Genomic DNA, 22,105 nt, shown 5'->3' on the forward strand with positions numbered 1-22,105 from the left:
ACAACAACGTTTTAGCTACGAATTATGACAGACATCTCATATAAATCTATACTAATAATATAAAGTTGAAGAGTTTGTTTGTTTGATAGAACGCGCTAATCTCAGGAACTAGTTGACAGATTTGAAAAATTCTTTCAGTGTTAGATAACCCATTTATCGATGAAGGCTATATATTATTCTCGTATTTCTACGGGAACGGGAACAACGTGGGTGAAACCGCGCGACGTCAGATTGTGTGATATATAGCTTGGACAATGCCACTACGGATTGTCATATTCATCTTGTGCCACAATAATATTGGGTTACTGCCGATAATTTCCCACAATCGTATTAATAAAATATTAATTTCGTAAATAATCCTGAGCCTTTTGACAGATATACACTAACAACTGACAAGTTGAATTGTGTTCTGAGAGGGAAAAAATGTACACATTTTTGCCAAGCTGTATATGAATTTTTCTAAAATTACTTCCAAGTCAAATCAAGTTAACCGATATACGAAGGTATAACAAAATGTGTAAATACCTTCCGCTGGTATGACACAGGTACCTGATATTTTTCGACGACGGCTACGCACAGTACGCGCCGCACTCGCAGACGCGGCTGGTGTGCGAGTTCTCGTCGCTGGTGTGGGAGGAGGTGCACCCTTACTCGCGCGAGTTCGTGCGCGGCTACTTGCTCGCCTACCCCGAGCGGCCCATGGTGCGTTTGCACGCGGGACAGAACTTGAAGACCGAATGGAGAAGTAAGTCATTTAACTTGAGGAATTAAATGGTGAAGTAAATCATGACTTACTTCACAACTTATTCCTCATATATTGAATGAGGTAATAAATATTGCTCGCTTGCAAAATTAATGGTGAAGTAAGTCATAATTTGAAACTGAAAGAAAAAGTAAGTACTATATCAGTATATAAAATACATGTCGAAGTAAGTTATATAAGTTGCAGAATGAATGGAGAAGTAATGTATGTAACTTGAAGTCTTAACGGTGAAATAAGTCATATAAATTGTGTAATGAACGCAAAAGTAAGTCATATAACTTAAGGAATTAAAGGAGTAGTATGTCATATGACTTGAAGTATAAATGGAGAAGTAAATCATATAATTTTAAGACTACATTGCGAAGTAAGTCATATTATTTACTTGCAACTGAACAAAGAAGTAAATCATATAACTTAAACTCAACACTGAAAGGAGAAGTAAGTCATTTAACTTGAAGACTAAATGGAGAAGTTATATAACCTGAAAACAATATGTTTAAGTAAGTCATATAACTAAAGCTTTTGAATGGTGAAAAACTTAGTGATATAACCTGAAGACTGAATGGAGAACTGCGTCACATAGCTGAATGGCTAACTTAATGATTTTTTCTGTGTCGTTAGGCAAGTGGTGGTCCTCGCGAGTCATCAACGTAGACGCGTCGCTGGTGGAGGTCCAGTTCCTGCGCTGCGACCGGCGCGAGTGGATCTACCGCGGCTCCACGCGCCTGGCGCCGCTGTTCCTCGAGCTGCAGGCCGCGGGCCGCCACCGGCCGCGCGCGATGCCCCGCACGCAGCCGCAGGCCAGGGTGAGTGCACAACTCTCAGACTAAATACATAAGGACTAGTATCGCACCCAAATTCACGAACAAAATTTTCTGTCATTTTCTAAGGAAAACGAGCTTAGATTTCATACATATCTTATACTAAACTAACAGTTTTTGTTCGTTTTTTACACCATTTAACTACACAAGAAGGTATTTTTACGAAGGTTTTTACCGACGGACACGATTGTAAACTATGAAACATCGATTCTATACGGACAGTGTTTTATAATCGCATAAGATCGTTGATCATATACTTTGACAGAAAAATAATGTCTTGCGAGGCAAGTCTTTATCTAATTAGTCTGAGGCACAACTGCACAGTCCCAGGCAAACTTTGTGACGTCTCGGAAATTAGCACATCCTGCTGCCTGGAAGTTATCGTCCAATCACGCTGCTGTCAACCACCTCGAAGATCTTCGAGAAATTGCTCCTGCTGCCCATCACGCCCCATCTCCAGCCACGCGACGAACAGTTCGGATTCCGTGCCGAACATTCCATGACACTCCAAGTGACGAGAGTACTGCACCACCTCGCTGCCGCCTTTAACAAGCGAGAGCACTCCATCGCAGTATTCCTCGACATGGAGAAAGCGTTCGACCGCGTCTTGCACACCGGATTAGTGTACAAGCTGTCCACGTCTACTACTCCACGCCGAGTAGTTAAGACCGTGGCCACCTTCCTACAAAACAGACGTTTTCAAGTGGCGGTTGAAGACGTCTTATCCACAGTACGGCCCATTCGTGCCGGTGTGCCCCAGGGAAGCTGCCTGTCGCCCGTCTGCTATAGCAGATATACAGACGACATTCCAGTTGCTGGCGGCGCCTTACTCGCGCTGTACGCCGACGACGCCGCATTTATTACTTCTGCGTCTGCGTGGATGATCTCTCGTCTGAAATTAAAAAAGTACATAAAATTTATATAACACTAGCGGACGCCCGCGACTTCGTTCGCGTGTATTTCAGTTTTTCACAAATCCCGCGGGAACCATGGACTTTACCGCGATAAAAAACAGCCTATGTGTTAATCCATGCCATAATATATCTCAATACCAAATTTCAGCTAATTCGTTTAAGTAGTCGAGGCGTGAAAGAGTAACAAACATTCATATCATAAGAATCATCAATTTTCGCAAATCTCGGGAAACCATGGATTTTTCTGGGATAAAAAGTAGCCTATGTGTTAATCCAGAGTAAAATCCATTTCCATTCCAAATTTTAGCCAAATCGCTTTAGTAGTAGCGGCGTTAAAGAGTAACAAACATCCTAACATCCATACAAACATTCGCGTTTATAATATTAGTAGGATATAACGTAAAATGGAAAATTTTTAAAAACCCCCGAATGTCATGAAATTATTAATTACACTCACGATCAAGTCGTCAATATTCTCTTTCAGTGCGCTTTCATTTGAGACCCCACTCGAGTATATTTGCAGACATTCAGTTATTCTTCCCCATTTTCAACCCCCACAACTTTTAAACCCAACAGGCTCAACCGATTTTCATCAAATATATCTAAGAACACTCACCCGTAAGTCACCTTTGATACAAAAAAAACTAAATTGAAATCGCTTCATCCGTTCAGGAGCTGTGATGCTACAGACAGACCGACAGACCAAACCAAAAAGGGGTGTGGATTTCATCCTCCTCCTAACAAGTTAGCCTGCTTCCATCTTATGCTACATCATCACTTACCTGAGATTGTAGTCAAGGGCTAACTTGTAAATAATAAAAAAAAAACTTGTTCCAGGTAAACATGCCGTATGTGGAGTACACGAGATCAGACGAGCAAGCGAACAAACAACAGCAAATGCGCCAACAGCAGATTGAGGTACGTGACTTCCACAATACTTACATAATATAGCGCATCGTTGTATGTATTAATGACCAGTAGACGCCGCGCGGTTTCGCCCGCGTGGTTTCCGTTCCTGCAGGAATACGGGGATAAAATATAGCCTATAGCGTTCTTCGATAAATGGGCTGGATAATGGACACTGAAAGAATTTTTCAAATCGGACCAGTAGTTCCTGAGATTACCGCGTTCAATCAAACAAACAAACTCTTCAGCTGTATAATATTAGTATAGATTTTTGAAGTAAAACTTCTTTATGCACGCTTGACTTGATGAGTAAGTTGGTGAATGCGTTATGAAAGTGTAATCGAGGCTTTCAAGATGCGTGCTGCCATCTACTGACACAGTAAAACAGTGTTTGTTATATTTTTGAACTACCAGTAGATGGCGTTGTTAGAAAACTTTGAAACAAACCCATTTTCTACACATCACAATGCAGTTATGATTAAAGCTCATGAATTCAAAGAAATTTTTGACTTGTTTATTCAAAATTTCGATTCGTATCGAAATCAATGCCAACACAGTGATGCATTAACTAAAGCTGATTAAATCATAAACTTTTAGGGCTTAAAGACAGTTCTTTCCCGTGGTTCTTTCAAAAACGGCTTTAATTAATACGTCACTGGCTTGGCACAGCCTTCAAAGTGATCAGAAGGTAGCACATACGATGTTATTTTTCGCTTTTTAGTTTATTTTTGTGATTTTGAAGTCGGTTCAATACTTCGTAATGAGTGTTTTGCTGTTGTATATTATATAGAAGAAGAAGAGATAGAGATAAAAATGTAGAATAATATAGATATAATTTAACACCATGCTTTGAGCATCACACTTATCTGTCTTCGCAGGAAACCCGCCGACAGCGCGCGGTGGCCAAGAAGTCGACGACTCCAGCACAAGCAGCGCCGCAGGCGCCCAGCAGCGCTGCCAACCTCGACAATGTCACCAGCAGAGTTGTTGTGAGTATTGTGTATTTTGAATATTATTTAAACGGGTACATACCACGATAAAACGACGAGATTTTTTAATGTCGATATTTCGACCCAGTTGCATGGATCGTGGTCACGACGGGACTGAAGTTGCGAGATGCGTAGTTGACATCAGCTGTTAGGGGCAGAATCGATCTACCCTCTTTCTAGTTCTTTTTCTTTTTTTAACAACCTTGCGTTTTTGTTAAAAATCTCGTCGTTTTATCGTGGTATGTATCGGTTTAAATAATATTCATAATGAACAACCACGAAATAAGTCGATTCATATATTTAAACGTAGTCTTAAAGACTACTTTTTATCACAGTAATATATTTAGGTATGTAATATCAATTTAAGTAAGTTTATTTTATTGTATATATATACATATATATTATTAATGTTAATATTGGTATTTATGTATTTTAATTTTCTTAGTTTATGTAAGTATATTTCATTTATTTTTTATTGTACAGTATTTTAAGTCGATATTTGCGCACCAACCACTTCTCTTTGTAATCGTGAACTCCTCATAATAACGGTTGCCTGGAAGATATCACTTTAGAGATAAGGCCGCCGTTACACCATTGTTTGTATTTTACTTGGTTTGTTTTTGTAAAATTTCGTTATTTTGTTTTTGGTGTAATAAAGTGTTTTTTTATTATTATTATTATTAAGTTTAAAATCATTAGTACTGTGTATTTTTAACCGACTTCATAAAAGGAGGAAGTCCTCAATTCGACACGTATTCCGTAATTTCGTAGTAATTTTTTAATAATTCTACTAATTATTTGATGGCTAATTATACTATCATTTCTATTGTATCCTAGCATCCTAGCACTAATCCCTCGGGAACCATGTATTGTTCTGAATGAACAGGCAGCATATATGTTGTAAAATTCTTCAGTCCCATTAAAGTTGGTTCAGCCGTTACAGAGATTAGCCCAGAAAGACAGACAGACAAAAATTTTAAAAAGCTTGATTAGGTTTTAGTGTCGTATATATATATTGATAAAAGATAATCTTTTATTGGTTCACACTAGTGATTTATTTAGTTAGTTAGTGTAGTATGTCCCATACCATGGGTATAACTATCACTCCATTGACACCTTCACTATGCAGACATCTGTATCCGCCGCTCTTTTTTTCGACTTTTTAAAAGTGCTTGTAAACTAAGTATAATTGAAATAAATGAATTTTTATATATGTATTTATATCCATGACAATGTGGGTAGATCACAGACACTACATGTATTGTGAGGGTATTTGTAAAATAAATAAGTGATGTATGATGACAGTTGAGATAAAGTTAGTACAAGCTCAATGCGGATATGTGAGTTTTATATTGTTTTTTTTACTTTAAGTTTTTATATGGACCCCCTAAAGGCTTCCTCCTATGTTTTCCACTTTTCCTTATCTTTAGCTTGCCATTTTACACCCGTTGTCGCCTCTATTTCATCTGCTCATCTAGCAACCGGGCGGTCTCTCGCTCTTGTGTCTATTAGACCTACCCATTTCAGCACTCCTTCGGTCTATCTTCTATCGGTACATCTGGGCAGGTGAACTGTCTATTTCCTTTAAGGCGTCGGTTACTTTTGTTTCATTACTGATGTCCTCATTTCTCATTCGGTCAGTCAACAGTATGCCCAAGTAACTTCTTTCCATTTTTTTAATCTCATCATCATCATATCAGCCGATGGACGTCCACTGCTTGGACATAGGCCTTTTGTAGGGACTTTCAAACATCACGATACTGAGTCACCTACATCCAGCGAATCCCTGCGACTCACCTGATGTCGTCAGTCCACCTGGTGGGGGGTCGTCATTCCAGCACTTTGGGACCCGAACGTCCATCGGCTCTTCGAACTATGTGCCCCGCCCATTGTCACTTCAACTAGTTGAGCTATGTCGGTGACTTTGGTTCTTCTGCGGATCTCCTCATTTCTGATTCGATCACGCAGAGGTACTCCTAACATAGCTCGTTCCATCGCCTGCTGTGTGACTGAACCTTCTTATGAGGCCCATAGTTAGCGGCCTATATTATAGACAGGCAAAGTTTGTGAGGTTCTTGAGGTTAAACCTATTTTGAAAATTCCAATAACTGTGTCCCAGTACTACACGCCCAAGAACGCGGTGAAGCCGTACAAAATGCGGACCCACACTTGTTCGCCGACCTGCAAGCGGACCGACGTGCTGGCGCTCAAAGACCTGCGCACATACAACCCCCTGGCGAAACCCTTACTGAGTGGATGGGAAAGGTAAGCTTGCAATTTACTTCATGGACAAAATGTCAGTATCATCCATCATCATCATTATCAGCCGATCGACGTCCATTGATATACAGTCTATTTTTTCATGACGTTGGGGTCACAAGGTGCTGGAATGGTGACCCCGCACCGGAAAGCGCAGTGTTGGTCGACCCCCCACTAGTTCAACCAAGGATATCAAGCGGGTCGCAGGGAGCCGCTGAGTGCTGGCGGCTCGAGACCATTCTCTGCCAGTGGCTGGATGTCGTTGGTCTTTAGTGGAGAAGTCGACCAAAACCGCGGTTTTCGGTGTGGGTCCAGCGCCTTTATACCCCCAACGTCATAATGAAAAAAGTACATATTATTGTACAAGAGAGACAAATATCTTAGCATTCGATGGATTAACCGTGCGGGTGCCGGGTCCATCGCGTGATAGAGAAAACTCCGAGCAGTGGTCTGAACTTGTGACTACAGGATGTAGGGTTAAGGAATTCCTTGACGATCGATCAATACTCCCCGTTGTCTGTTCCATGAAATAAGTTTATAAAATAACTTAATATATAAAGGTCAAAATATTATTTTGTAAGTAGGTACATAAGTACTAGGTCGCAGGACTAATGACCTGACGTGTAGGTTTAAGGGATCCGTTTAGAATGCATCGACACTCACCTCCCCACCCGTTGCCATGATGATGTTCTTCGTGCCCACATTAAACATTTTATGATCAATAATTACAACATAAAACATTATCAATAATTACAACACATTATTAATAATTGCAACAAAACATTATTGCACAAAATCATTATAACGACTAGCAGCGTGACGGTGTTCACGCTGCCCAACAAAAACTGAGCTCAAATCATCAAATACCCTCTTATTTATACCATCACTGTTGCAACAACTTCGTACAAATACCTCCCCTCCAAGATATAAAACACTTTTGTAATGTTGATATAATACATTTTTTATTGAATATACATATGGGTGAAGGTCGTTTCTAATACGTATATTCTATACAGACAGGTGGCGCGCGGGCGCAGCGGCAAGGTGGTGCTGTACGTGGCGCCGTGCGGCCGTCGCCTGCGCAGCATGCGAGAGCTGCACCGCTACCTGCGCACCACCGACTCCGACATGCCCGTCGACCTGTTCGACTTCTCCGTCAGCACGCACTGCCTCGCCGAGTTCGTGCTCAACAAGTGCTTCGTGGGCAAGAAGGTGACTTGATCCACTGACTATACCTCGGACCAGGGTTTCTCAAAGTGGGGTACGCAAAACCTAGGCTTCGCCATTTGACGGCAGGCGGTTCGCGACAAGATTTACGTAATGGTGGCTAGATAACTGGTACCGAGTCAAAATTAAGATTAAAATTGTTCAAAAATATTCCTAACATTGAATCCATTTGCGACAAAAAACAAACGCACCCATCATATTAATATTACAAAGACATTTCTTTTGGTACTTTATGTGATAACTTTTATTCAAATTGGAAATTTTAATAGGGGTTCGTAGAGTGGAAAGTTTGAGAAACCCTACCTCAGACCAATTACCTTCAGGATCTGCCTCGCTAGAGGTTACCCGTCTATCAAAACTATGATCATGATCTAACATGCTCACACAGACTGACGTCTGTAGAATCGATGTTTCACTGTGTTGAAATTACGTGTGTAATTTATAGTTGTGTGTAGTGTAATAACACAGGTTATATTTATTGGTGTTAAATATTTTCGATGTGTGGGTGTACCTCTTCCCCCTCATAAAACGACAGATAATTTTGTTGGTGAGTTTGAGTGCGATGCAAGTCCATTAGAAGGTAATTTGGTCTAAGATCTACACAAATAATAACACCTGACGCCGCTGAGGTACCATTAAGGAGCCTACAGCACTACATCATCATCGTAATCATCATTACCAGCCGATGGATGTCCACTGCTGGACATAGGCCTCTTGCATGGACTACCAGGTCTCGAGCCGCTAGCATCCAGCAGTTCCCTGCAACCCGCTTGATGTCCTCGGTCCACCTAGTGGGTCGACCAACACTGCGCTTTTCAACATAAAGTACTTGCACAATCAGAATATAAAGGACGTCAGCAACTTCGTCCGACAATAGTTTTTCTACTTTTTTTCCCTTAAACTGGCAAGAACTTTTAGACCTCTTTAATCCGGCCCTGACATAAAATCCCTTCTAAGCGGACGTCTATAGATATCAAGCGGGTTTGCCGAAATTCCTCCCAGAGGACATTGTAGTTATGGATAAAACGCAAATGGGAGATACACCACCTAATTATCTAAAACTAATTTGAATAGTTTTCCAAAAATCCCTAGAGTGACAAAGTTATATTTTTACTTTGAATTTTTCAAAATTTTTTATTTTGAACATACTCTTGATCACCCTAGGGATTATTGATATTATTTTTGAGATAATTAAGTACTGTATCTAACATTTGCGTTTTATCTATTAATTTAGGTATTACCTGTATCAATATTATAATAGAATACGAGCAACAAACTGGCAATTCATATATAAAAAAAAAGTTATTGATTAGCTATTGATAATGATCTCTTTTCAATTGTATATAGATAAGAGGAGTCCGACTAAAAGACTAACCTAAAAATACTAGTAAGTTTGTGGATGTTATACTCTTGCATAGGAAACATTGATTTGTCCTGTTCGGTATAAATGTCATAAGTGCGATTTTTTCCACTTCTCTTTCTTTGCACACGGAGTTCCGAGATATGACCAGGGTAAGAATTATGTTTAAATAGATTTAATTAATTTGTTATTTAAAAGTGGAGTCACTTCAAAGTTATTTCTCCATTGCGCAGAACACACGTTGGCGTTCTAATTCCTGTACATTTCTATGTACATCACAGAATTAGAAGAATGTCAAATGAAGCATGTTAAATGATGTAATGAATTGAAAGTTAATAAGAGATTATCTCATGACACTCTCTGTCTCTAAATATCGGTAGATTTAGAATGGGAATATGTTTTTAAATTAGGAGACACAACAGTTTTGAAACGAAAGTTTTATGCTGTTATAAGTAACAGTGAAATTGAGTAAAAGTAAACAATTACAAATTTTCTCAATCACTTAAACGAAATTCTAGTGGTGTTGTAACTAAAACTTAGGTATATTAATTATTATTTATTAACTGCATCTGCAAATGGATTATTTGATCAAGTTACACATAAATTCTCTTTCTCTCGCATCGAAATCTTGAAAATGTATGGTGATGATGTTTGTTAATAGGTCACGTGATCAACCGATTAGAGCTTGCAAAAAGAAATTTATCTTTTGATATTGATCTCCTATTAAAAAGTGGATGCACAATAAGCGACCAAAAAACGTCCCTACTCAATGAGTGCCAAACACAACTTTTTGGCACTCAATTCAAGTAGTCGCATTTGCAAATTTAACGTTAAACTCAATCCTTATGGTTGAATTTGCTCTGAATTTGGGATTTTATTGAATATTGGACTATATTTAAAGGCCTATAGGTATAATTTTCTTTACCAATAATTCTAAAACTGTCAAAGCAAAATTGGCCAGTTTTTAAGTGACGTTCTGGTCAAAGAAAAAAAAATTATACACTGTTTCAATCACAGAGTAGAGGTCGTAAAACAAAGAAATGCGTTTCTTCAAAAGTGGATGCTATAGCTTGTCAAATTCGTTCGTAACACTTCCGATGGTCTGCGCGAGCGGTCTGTCCCCGCTCACACGACTTTATACCCGCACAGTCTTTCCCATCGTCGCCCGCATATCATGGAAGTGTCAACAACGGACTTGCCAAGCTATAGTAAGGTACAGTGTCACGGCACGGCAGCGAGTGGTGCAAAGGGCGCTTTGTTGCAGGACCTGTCGCACGGCAAGGAGGTGGTGCCGGTGCCGTGCGTCAACTACTACGACGACTCGCTGCCCGAGTTCTGCTCGTACAACACGGAGCGCACGCCCACCGCTGGCGTGCCGCTCAACCTGGACCCCGAGTTCCTGTGCGGCTGCGACTGTGAGGACGACTGCGAGGTGAACCTTTTGTCTGTAATCATCGTCATCGTCGTCATTGTCGTCATCGTCGCGTCACTATCATCATCACACACCGCTGGCGTGTCGCTCAACCTGGACCCCGAGTTCCTGTGCGGCTGCGACTGTGAGGACGACTGCGAGGTGAACCTTTTGTCTGTAATCATCGTCATCGTCGTCATTGTCGTCATCGTCGCGTCACTATCATCATCACACACCGCTGGCGTGCCGCTCAACCTGGACCCCGAGTTCCTGTGCGGCTGCGACTGTGAGGACGACTGCGAGGTGAGCCTTTTGTCTGTAATCATCATCATCATCACACACCGCTGGCGTGCCGCTCAACTTGGACCCCGAGTTCCTGTGCGGCTGCGACTGTAAGGACGACTGCGAGGTGAACCTTTTGTCTGTAATCATCATCATCATCACACACCGCTGGCGTGCCGCTCAACCTGGACCCCGAGTTCCTGTGCGGCTGCGACTGTGAGGACGACTGCGAGGTGAGCCTTTTGTCTGTAATCATCATCATCATCACACACCGCTGGCGTGCCGCTCAACCTGGACCCCGAGTTCCTGTGCGGCTGCGACTGTGAGGACGACTGCGAGGTGAGCCTTTTGTCTGTAATCATCATCATCATCACACACCGCTGGCGTGCCGCTCAACCTGGACCCCGAGTTCCTGTGCGGCTGCGACTGTGAGGACGACTGCGAGGTGAACCTTTTGTCTGTAATCATCGTCATCGTCGTCATTGTCGTCATCGTCGCGTCACTATCATCATCACACACCGCTGGCGTGCCGCTCAACCTGGACCCCGAGTTCCTGTGCGGCTGCGACTGTAAGGACGACTGCGAGGTGAACCTTTTGTCTGTAATCATCATCATCATCACACACCGCTGGCGTGCCGCTCAACCTGGACCCCGAGTTCCTGTGCGGCTGCGACTGTGAGGACGACTGCGAGGTGAGCCTTTTGTCTGTAATCATCATCATCATCACACACCGCTGGCGTGCCGCTCAACTTGGACCCCGAGTTCCTGTGCGGCTGCGACTGTAAGGACGACTGCGAGGTGAACCTTTTGTCTGTAATCATCATCATCATCACACACCGCTGGCGTGCCGCTCAACCTGGACCCCGAGTTCCTGTGCGGCTGCGACTGTGAGGACGACTGCGAGGTGAGCCTTTTGTCTGTAATCATCATCATCATCACACACCGCTGGCGTGCCGCTCAACCTGGACCCCGAGTTCCTGTGCGGCTGCGACTGTGAGGACGACTGCGAGGTGAGCCTTTTGCCTATAATCATCGTCATCGTCGTCATAGTTGTCGTCGTCGTTGTCATCGTCGCGTCACTATCATCATCACACACCGCTGGAGTGCTGCTCAACCTGGACCCCGAGTTTCTGTGCGGCTGCGACTGTGAGGACGACTGCGAGGTGAATATTTGTTCTATAGGGGAGACTGGGTATAGTTACCGTCAATAATTTTGCTTGTATAGCAGAAAAAAATATTTTTATAGTAAAGAGTACATCGTCCTACGTATTAATACTGAAATTGTATTCCTAAGTATAACGCTTTGAAAAAAAAGCACAGTAACAAGTTTGAAAAAAAAAATATTAAATCACAACTGACCAAATACCGGGAGCGGTTGAGGCTGTACATGGGTTAGAAAAATGTGTAAAATCGTATAATCAAACATAACATCAGCTTGAGACAATATAAATTTTTTGACGGCCTCCGTGGCGCAGTGGTATGCGCGGTGGATTTACAAAACGGAGGTCCTGGGTTCGATTCCCAGATGGGCAGATTGAGATTTTCTTAATTGGTCCAGATCTGGCTGGTGGGAGGCTTCGGCCGTGGCTAGTTACCACCCTACCGGCAAAGACGTACCGCCAAGCGATTTAGCGTTCCGGTACGATGTCGTGTAGAAACCGAAAGGAGTGTGGATTTTCATCCTCCTCCTAACAAGTTAGCCCGCTTCCATCTTAGACTGCATCATCACTTACCATCAGGTGAGATTGTAGTCAAGGGCTAACTTGTCAAGAATTTAAAAGAAAAAAAAATATTTTATAAACAACTAGCTGACGCCGCGCGTTTTCACCCGCGTGGTTCTCGTTCCCGTAGGAATATGGTGATAATATAAAGCCTATAATAGCCTTCCTCGATAAATGGGCTATCTAACACTGAGAGAATTTTTCAAATCTGACCAGTAATTTCTGAGATTAGCGCGTTCAATCAAACAAACAAACAAACAAACAAACAAACAAACAAACTCTTCAGCTTTATAATATTAGTATAGATAAAAAACAATACATACTATAAATAAGTTATAAAATGACGTGCATTATCTACCTTTATTTCTATTTTTTTTTTTGTTGTACATCGAGTACGGCTTTAGTATAATCAGTGTATTGGTCTCAGGACAAGGCGAAGTGCGCGTGTTGGAGGATGACGCTAGAGGGCGCGCGCACTATCGGCTGCGAGGGCGACGTGGGGTACGTCTACCGGCGCCTGCCTGAGGCGGTGCTCTCCGGCATCTACGAGTGCAACTCGCGGTGAGGACCGACATGCCTATAGTCTGGCAAGTTCGTTGATAACACTCCCATGATATGCGGGCGACAGGGGAAATACTGCGCGGGTGTGAAATCGTGTGTGTGGGGAAGTGACGTGGATCAGTCGTGGGTTTTCATTCATCGCTACACGGCCCTCGTCCCGCGCGCAACATCGAGAGTGTTACGACCGAAGTTTCCAAGCTATAACATACACGCCAATAACAATTATCTTTTCATATTGGTCGTGATAACCATTATGATATGACCTCTGACTTTAGTTCGGAGGGTGTAAGTTCGAATCCGGTGTATTTTTATTATTTTATGACAAATTAACAAACTGTGATAGCTCAGTGGATATGACCTCTGCTTTCGATTCCGGAGGGTGTGGGTTCGAATCCGTTCCAGGGCATGCACTTCCAACTTTTCAGTTGTGTGCATTTTAAGAAAATTAAATATCACGTGTCTCAAACGGTGAAGGAAAAACATCGTGAGGAAACCTGCACACCAGGGAATTTTCTTAATTATCTGCATTTGTAAAGTCTGCCAATCCGCATTGGGCCAGCGTGGTGGACTATAAGCCTAACCCCTCTCATTGAAAATGAGCTGAAAATGGTTTATATGGTATAAGGTTTACACGCGCGTTTGGTGAGAATTCTTTATTACTGTTTATTCTTGGAAGACAGAAAAGATATTGAGCATAACTACAGATAAACAGTTATAACAGACCCACATACCCCTTTCTATAGGAGATTGGGGCATTGATAAATTTTGTTTCTCTTTTAATGTATATATCTGTAGTAGTAAGTAATTTGTTAACAACAAACAAATATTTTTTCAGATGTAAATGTAAACAGACATGCTTAAACCGCGTCGTGCAACATCCTCTGCAGCTAAAGTTACAAGTGAGTGTTTGTAGTAAAACTTCTTAACGTACGCTTGACTTGGGGAGTAAGCTGGTGAATGAGTTACGAAAAGTGTAATAGAAATTACCGTATAGTTAAGTTTTAAAAGTGCTACTTACTCTCATAACTTACGTACTTCTCATAAATCTCATCATTGCATGATTATGTAAGTAGATTATGAATATGGAAAATACTCCCGAGCACCCTGTATAGTACTCATAGCTAATGCGTAAAAACAAAACAAACAAACGCACACTTTTAACGTTAATGACGCAGTACCTTTCGACTTTTGGCCCATTTGCAACGAAAGTTTTTTAATCTGTAGGTGTTCAAGACAATAAACCGCGGCTGGGGCATCCGCGCGCTGAACGACGTGCCGAAGGGCGCCTTCCTGTGCGTGTACGCCGGCAACCTGCTCACGGACGCCACGGCTAATTTGGTGAGGCTTTTACTTGTTTGTTCTATATTAACTGGTGCCCCACCGTTTCACCCGCGTGGTTCCAGTTCCCGTAGGAATACGGCGATAATATATATAGCTTCCCAACAGTGAAATAATTTTTCAAATCGGTTTATTAGTTTCGGAGCTTCAATATCCTTATTTAAACATCAGTAAGAACCCTTGTCCTTACTGTAATAGAAATAAATGACTGGCTCATCAACACAGTAGTATTTATTTATTTAATAAGGATAACCAACAGCTGATACAATGTCACATGTCAATAATTTATATTAATATACTAAGGTATTGCACAGCTAATTATAGGTTATCACAGCATTCACTAATCAAAATTACTTATGCCAAAACTACAGTTGTCAGCAATGAATCAATGTCAAAATATACAATGCAAAATAATATCTAAAAAATGGCGGACTACAATAAACTAATAAAATAAAAAATAAGTCACGTAAAATTTAATGAAAAAAAAAACAAGTAAATTTTATCTAAAAATTACAATACATTATTGAAGAAGTTTGGCATATAAGCAGCGCACGTCCGCTCTCGACCAACGACACTCACAGACTGTCCGCTTCTCCCCACTACCAGTATACATGAGACAATGTATATAGGTATTCCCCTTTGTATGTTAAGCCGCGTATATACAATACAATCTGTGAAACTGTTGTCAGGACGGTCTCACCGAAGGCGACGAGTACCTCGCCGAGCTGGACTACATCGAGGTGGTGGAACAGTTGAAGGAGGGCTACGAAGAAGACATCCCGGAGAACACTAAATCTAAAAACAAGGTATGTGGGTTCGAGTCCTGGATTGGACTATGAAGTAGTGGTTTTTCTTTCTAAGAAATTTTAAGTATAATTTCTCAGGCCGGAGTTGGTTAAGCCCGATCGCTGTCGTTACTTATCATGTCACTCTTTCTCAAGTTACTCTTTCTCTGTTTGGATTGAAGTTTACCCATCTCTCTACTCTCAATCTCACGTTAAATATTCTAGCCACAGTCACAGAAAAAAGACGAGGAAGAAGAAGAAGAAGAGGATGAGGAATCATCGGAAGAAGAGACCAACACTGACAAGAACGAGGAGAATGATGGCGATTTCGAGCCGGGCTACATAGCACATGGAGTTACTGAGTTCAGGTTAGTTAAATAAGAAAAGAAAGAAAAAAAAATTCATATCTAAAAGTTACAGACAATCAATACCCTATCCTTATGACAGCATGTCTGTCTGTAACCCTTTAAAAGAAAGGGTGTACAGCTCAGCATATGCCATGCACTACATACATATATTATGCATATGCTGAGCTGATTTTCAGCCGAGACCCGTGTGACGTCACAGCTAATATAATTATATGAATACATTCAAATAAACTAAATTAAAATTAAAATGAGCTGCACATATTTGAAATATCAGATCCATACAGGGTGCTCGGAAGTAATTCCCACAACTATAGGTTGGAACCTATGAATAGGTTCCGATACTACTGAACCGATTTGCAAAAATTCTTTCACTGTTGGGAAGCTACACTATCCCTGGGTGCTATAGGCTTCTTTATCCCCGTATTCCTACGGGAACGGGAACTACGCGGGTGCGCCTGTTAGTTTATTATAAAAATAAAAAATGGCTATTCTCAAATATTTACGTAGATACCTATGTTTTGTTTCAGCAAACGTTTAAGACGAAGGAACTCTAAAAAGGAAGAAGCCAAAAACGAAGTGAAGCAACAGGCGAAGGACACGAACGCTGAAGACGATTGCATCACCATCAGTGATGATGAAGAAAGTATGATGATTTTGATTTATGTCGATTGTCGTTGCATGTTTGTTAATATCGTTTTTTGCCTAATAATTCTCGCATTATTTATAAAAATAAAATTATGATCTGAATGCACGCAATATCTGTTGAATTTGTTAATTATTCTTAGTATTTTTTTTCTTAACTAGATTTTTAGAATGATATTTTTTGAATACCAGTGTAATAATTGAGTTATGATAATATGTATATCTATACTAATACTAGCGGACCCGGTCAAGCTTCGCTTTGACTAATGTGCGCTTCTTCCCTACCTCTCCCTACTCCAATCCTACCCTATCCCTACCCTAAACATACTCTAACCTTTCCCTACCGTACCCTACCCCTACCCCACCGTACCCTACCCCTACCCCTACCCAATCATACAATCCTGTGACAAACATATTAGTATATTAAATTATGCAATGCTAACTAAAAAACCCCGTTATCCGTGTTATATTATTTTAGATAAGTTAGAGAATTTAAAAGTACATAATTTATTGTAGTCATCTCGTGTTTTATTATGTAACTATTTCATAATCTACTAATATGAATTGACTGGTGTTTATGAATATGTGCAAACGTTCGCAGTACGCGAGCCGTCGTGTTTCACCGCCGCCGCCGGGATGGGCAAGAATCCAATCTCCAAATATAGGTAAATTCTCTTCTATATACGTTCTATTTATTTTAAATTATAAATATACATCGTTACCAATATTATAAATGCGAAAGTAAGCTTGTCTGTCTGCCTGACCTTTTCACGGCTAAATGGCTGAACCGATTAAGATGAATTTTGGTATAAAGGTAAATGGGACCTTAGAACACAACAAAGGGTACGTTTGACTGGCAATAAAAATAGAAGGGTGAAATAGAGGTTGAAAGTTTGTATGGAAAGTCCATTTGTTATAAACTTTGTTTTTTTTATTTAATTGTACGTTACACACTAAAATTGATAAAAACAAACTACTATAATTAACCTCGATATGGAATGTTTAACAACACACAAATAAAAAGTGAAGGTAGAAAACGCTTGTCATTTCATACCTAATTTATATAAAATTATGTATTAGTTTTTTATACATATAATGTTATTCCAAAGGTAATTTTTTTAACTTTATCTGATTTTTCCAAGCTTATTGATCAAATATTATTGTTGGTTATTTAAGAACAAGAGAATTAAAACAATTTTAATAAAAAAAATTTAACCGACTTCCAACTCAAAAATTAACCTAAACTAAAAAGCGAAAAATAACATCTTACCTATGTGCTACCTTCTGATCAGTTTGAAGGCGGTGCCAAGCCAGTGATGTTTTAATTCAAGCCGTTTAAATTACACAATTTCTGTGGTTCTTTCAGAAACGGCTAACACAAGGTAGCTACTGTGAACCGTTGAGTAGTTCTCTTAACTGCCCTTCGTCTTCATCATCAGACCCTTAATACAGTCACAACCCATCTAGGTGGAAAGTTCTCATCAATACAAATTTATCAAGTCCAAGCACAAGGTAGCCTCTGTGAACCGTTGAGGAGTTCTCTTAACTGTCCTTCGTCTTCATCATCAGACCCCTAATACAGTCACAACCCATCTAGGTGGAAAGTTCTCATCAATACAAATAAATCAAGCCCAAACAAAAGGTACCTGCTGTAAATCGTTGACGAGTTCCATCGTCTGTGTTTTGGCTCTATCATCAGACCAACTCCAGACCTTCATAAAGTTGTAGTGGTTTTAAATGCCTTATGGAAACACTAACAAACGCACTAGCCGTCCCTACGATTTTCGAAAGTTCCCCTCGATTTCTCCAGGATGCCATCATCAGATCCTGACATAAAAAAAATAGGACCACCCTGAAATCAAACCCTTCAAAACAAAAAAAGAATTTTCAAAATCGGTCCACAAATGACGGAATTATCGCTGGACATACATAAAAAAAAAAAAAAAAAACATACAGCCGAACGTAGAACCTCCTCCTTTTTGGAAGTCGGTTAAAAAGTACACCTAATAGTAGGTGTAAAAAGACGACCGATTTATACCCTATTTTTTTATTTTGTTTATTGATAAACATTCTACATCGAAATTGGCTTTAGTATATTTGGTTTATTGATGCAAAATAACATACCTATACTACAGCCTTTCTTAATGAGTACTGTTTACCAACAAACAAATTAAAAATAAGGGTATACATCACTAGTCATTTCACACTTAATAATTAACTTGTTCTTAAATTAATGAAAATAAATTTAAATAATAGCCTAGAACAATTAGTATGGTTAATATATTTTATAAACAAAGCATACAGAATTTAAAATAAATAAGTTATGAAATGACAAGCGTTTTCTACCTTCATTTCTAATTTCATTGTTTGTAAACAGTACTCATCAAGAAAGGCTGTAGCATACTTGATGTGATGTGATTGAATCAAACATGGTTGTTGTACAGATCGGTCCGCACGCTGTTCGGTGAGGACGAGGCGTGCTACATCATGGACGCTAAGGTTCAGGGCAACATTGGACGATATCTCAATGTGAGTGCTACTTGCAACTTTTGTTGCTAATGATCTAACAACAATAACAAACGTTGAATTATTTATTCAACTAGATTTACTTGTTCCAATTACTGTGTGATCCTGTGTACTTTCCCCGCCTGGGCCGATTGAAGTCTTATTAACTGGTCCAAGTCTGGCTGGTGGGAGGCCTCGACCGTACCTAGTTACCACCGTACCGGCAACGACGTACCGCCAAGCGATGTTGCGTTCCGATATGATGTCGTGTCGACGCAGGCAGAAATAACTAACATATGCCCGTGTCTAGTAAGACGGGGGTTTAAATCTCCTTTTCGTTTGTACAAATTAATATTTTGTCTTACATAGACTATACTGTTATATATACATTGACAGGCTACTGTTAGTATACCTATTTGTTTAAACTTTTGACGAAGGGACTCGCGTGAGTTTAATTGATATATTGCTCGAATTGCTCTTTTTGAAGTACAAATATAGATTGTATATCGGCAGCCTTGCCCCACAATGAAATACCATATATCCGATAATTTGGTACCTAAATAACAACTGTAATATAACACTAATTATAAAATTTAAAAAAAAATGAGATGTGGAAGCATCCAGTTGCCACCACACCTCCCCAACATCAGTTCGAGCGATTTGTTGCAGCACTCGTGCACGCCCAACGTGTTCGTGCAGAACGTGTTCGTAGACACGCACGACCCGCGCTTCCCGTGGGTGGCGTTCTTCGCGCTCAACCACATCCGCGCCGGCACCGAGCTCACGTGGAACTACAACTACGACGTGGGCTCTGTGCCCGGCAAGGTGCTGTACTGCTTCTGCGGCGCGCAGAACTGCAGGGGCCGGCTGCTGTGAGCGTTATACGTCATAGCAATGTCGCAAGGATATGATATAAACCTATGTATAAAGATAGCCTTCCGTATTTGGCGACCGCGACCTGCGACCGTGTCAGGGTCGCACGACCCACTTGTTATTATTATACGTATTAATTCATATGGAGCACTAAACAAAACTGGTCGCGCGATGCGATAAAATCATGGAACTAATTTTGTACACAGGTTTTGTTTTTGTAGCTACCTTGGGCTTTCCAACCATTTTCATGCCCTTAGGCTATTGACCTCTTATAATAACAGGACGCACAATCATATAAAAAAAATCACTTGAAAACTGGCCAATTTTACTTTAACAGTTAATTATTGGTAAAGAAAATCATACCTAAAGGCCTTTAAATATAGTCCAATATTCAACTAAGTCCAAATACAGAGCAAATTCAACCTTAAGGATGGTGTTTAAGGTTGAATTTGCAAATGCTACTACTTGAATTGAGTGCCAAGAAGTTATGTTTGGCACTCATTGAGTGTGGACGTTTTTTGGTCGCTGATTGTACATCTACTTTTTAATAGGAGATCGATGCCTTAGGCTCATTATTATTTTTGTTCTATCTGGAAAGATCTCAATCTATGTAATCTCATAGTATTTTGCTTAACTGGTAGCTTTTATATGATAGACTGCAAAAAACACGTCCCGTTGCGTTGAACCTTTTCGAACACGATAGTACGAAACGTCGTCAAAGAACGGAATATTTCTTATATATAAATTGACTAGCGGACGCCCGCTAGTTAATTTATTTGCGTGACTTTTTTTTTATTTGTTGTGTTATTCGAGGCGGAGACATTTGACAAAACAAAAATCATAAATCATACAGCTAACATAGAACCTCCTTATTTATTGGAATTTATTGAGCTATAAACTGTATAACTAGTCCAACTTTGTTTTATATAGATATTTGACATGACTTAGCCCCCATTCGCACGAGAGCTTTTTTAACGGACGTTAAAAAAACGTTCAAATATAGTATGAAGTTAAATGAAGGTCTATTTCGAACGCCCAAAATTGAAAATGCTGCTCGAAAAAAAACTCTCGTGCGAATAGGAGCTAATTCTTGTGATGTGACAATGTGAAATATAAAACAGACAAAAATCATATTAAATTACTTTCTAACTGATACTTACTTGGTAGAAATACGTAGGTAAGAAAATTTTGTAATTATTATGTAGTACATAACAGACTTGTTGACAAACTATTAATCTTACTTTAAATGTAGTAAATCAAACTAATTAATAAATTGGCTGTTTTTCCATTTTGTGTAATTCTTTTTTTTTACATTTGTGGATATTTGTGCTTGGACAGAATAAATGATTTTCGAATGTTGTTAAAGTTTTATTTCATATTCCTTAATTCCTGAATATCATGTGCCTAAACGCTTTAGTTTTTTTTACGCCACGTCGCATGAACAAAGTTATGATGAAGAAGCCCGAAGAAAGAAATTCAGGTGCTGATATCTATTTCATGATTATGCATACCACACGTTAGTTTGAATTTTCATTTGAAACTCTTGTTTGTTAAAAAATAACACTATTCTTACAAAATGTACTTCAGTTTTTATATGACTACCACGAGTATTTTACTTAATTTTACTCCTTTAGTACAGAAGCATTAAGTATATTACAAAATATGTTCAGTGTTTATTTATATTATTATTAATAGAAGGTAAAGTTTATGAAGAAACGTGATAGACCTCTGCCTTCGATTAAGTGGGCGTAGGTTCGAATCCCGTCCGGGCAGGCACCTCCAGCTTTTCAGTTATATGCATTTTAAGAAATTGAAGAAATTACGGAAAAAGAAAAACTAGATGTTTTTACTTGATTCTCCCAGCGTGGTGAACAAAGGCCTAACCTCTCCCATTCTGAGTGGAGACTCGTGAACAATAGTGAGCCGAACATGGAACCTCACTAACTTTCATCTATATATATAAAAATGAATTGCTGTTCGTTAGTCTCGCTAAAACTCGAGAACGGCTTAACGGATTTATCTTATCTTGCTCTTGAAATGTTCGTGAAGGTATAGAGAAGGTTTAAAAGGTGAGAAAATATCAAATAATTTCCGGGAAAACCCTAAAAGCTGCCCTTTTCTATTTCCCATACAAACGTTTAAGAGTCAAGCGGTAGGGGTAGGGTAGGGTAGGGGTAGGGGTAGGGTAGGGTAGGGGTAGGGGTAGGGTAGAGGTATAGAGGAAGAGTAGGGATAGAGAATAAGTGCACTTATGTCAAAACGAAGCTTGACCGGGTCTGCTAGTCATTAATAAATGATGAAAGTTAGTGAGGTTATAGGGAGTAATCTTTGGATCTACAGAACCGATTTTGATAACTCTTTCACCAATAGAAAGCCAGTG

General features: G+C 40.0%; 1 protein-coding gene across 2 annotated transcripts in view; it reads left to right on the forward strand.

Moving 5' to 3' along the window:
* Positions 1–21,084, forward strand: part of LOC112051969 (kinesin-related protein 4) — a 45,041-nt gene extending 23,957 nt beyond the window's left edge. For both annotated transcript variants that reach the window (XM_052882962.1, XM_052882963.1), the window contains exons 19-34: positions 546–745; positions 1,385–1,569; positions 3,336–3,416; positions 4,283–4,393; positions 6,513–6,658; positions 7,669–7,864; positions 10,504–10,671; positions 13,081–13,214; positions 14,050–14,113; positions 14,439–14,552; positions 15,242–15,358; positions 15,563–15,705; positions 16,233–16,348; positions 16,949–17,012; positions 18,792–18,876; positions 19,522–21,084. In XM_052882962.1, the coding sequence (XP_052738922.1) occupies positions 546–745; positions 1,385–1,569; positions 3,336–3,416; positions 4,283–4,393; positions 6,513–6,658; positions 7,669–7,864; positions 10,504–10,671; positions 13,081–13,214; positions 14,050–14,113; positions 14,439–14,552; positions 15,242–15,358; positions 15,563–15,705; positions 16,233–16,348; positions 16,949–17,012; positions 18,792–18,876; positions 19,522–19,728 (2,131 nt within the window). In that variant the 3' untranslated portion in view covers positions 19,729–21,084. The remainder of the gene's footprint in view (positions 1–545; positions 746–1,384; positions 1,570–3,335; positions 3,417–4,282; positions 4,394–6,512; positions 6,659–7,668; positions 7,865–10,503; positions 10,672–13,080; positions 13,215–14,049; positions 14,114–14,438; positions 14,553–15,241; positions 15,359–15,562; positions 15,706–16,232; positions 16,349–16,948; positions 17,013–18,791; positions 18,877–19,521) is intronic.
* The last annotated feature ends 1,021 nt before the right edge of the window (positions 21,085–22,105 follow it).

Source organism: Bicyclus anynana, chromosome 8, assembly GCF_947172395.1.
Source record: "Bicyclus anynana chromosome 8, ilBicAnyn1.1, whole genome shotgun sequence".
NCBI lineage: Eukaryota > Metazoa > Arthropoda > Insecta > Lepidoptera > Nymphalidae > Bicyclus > Bicyclus anynana.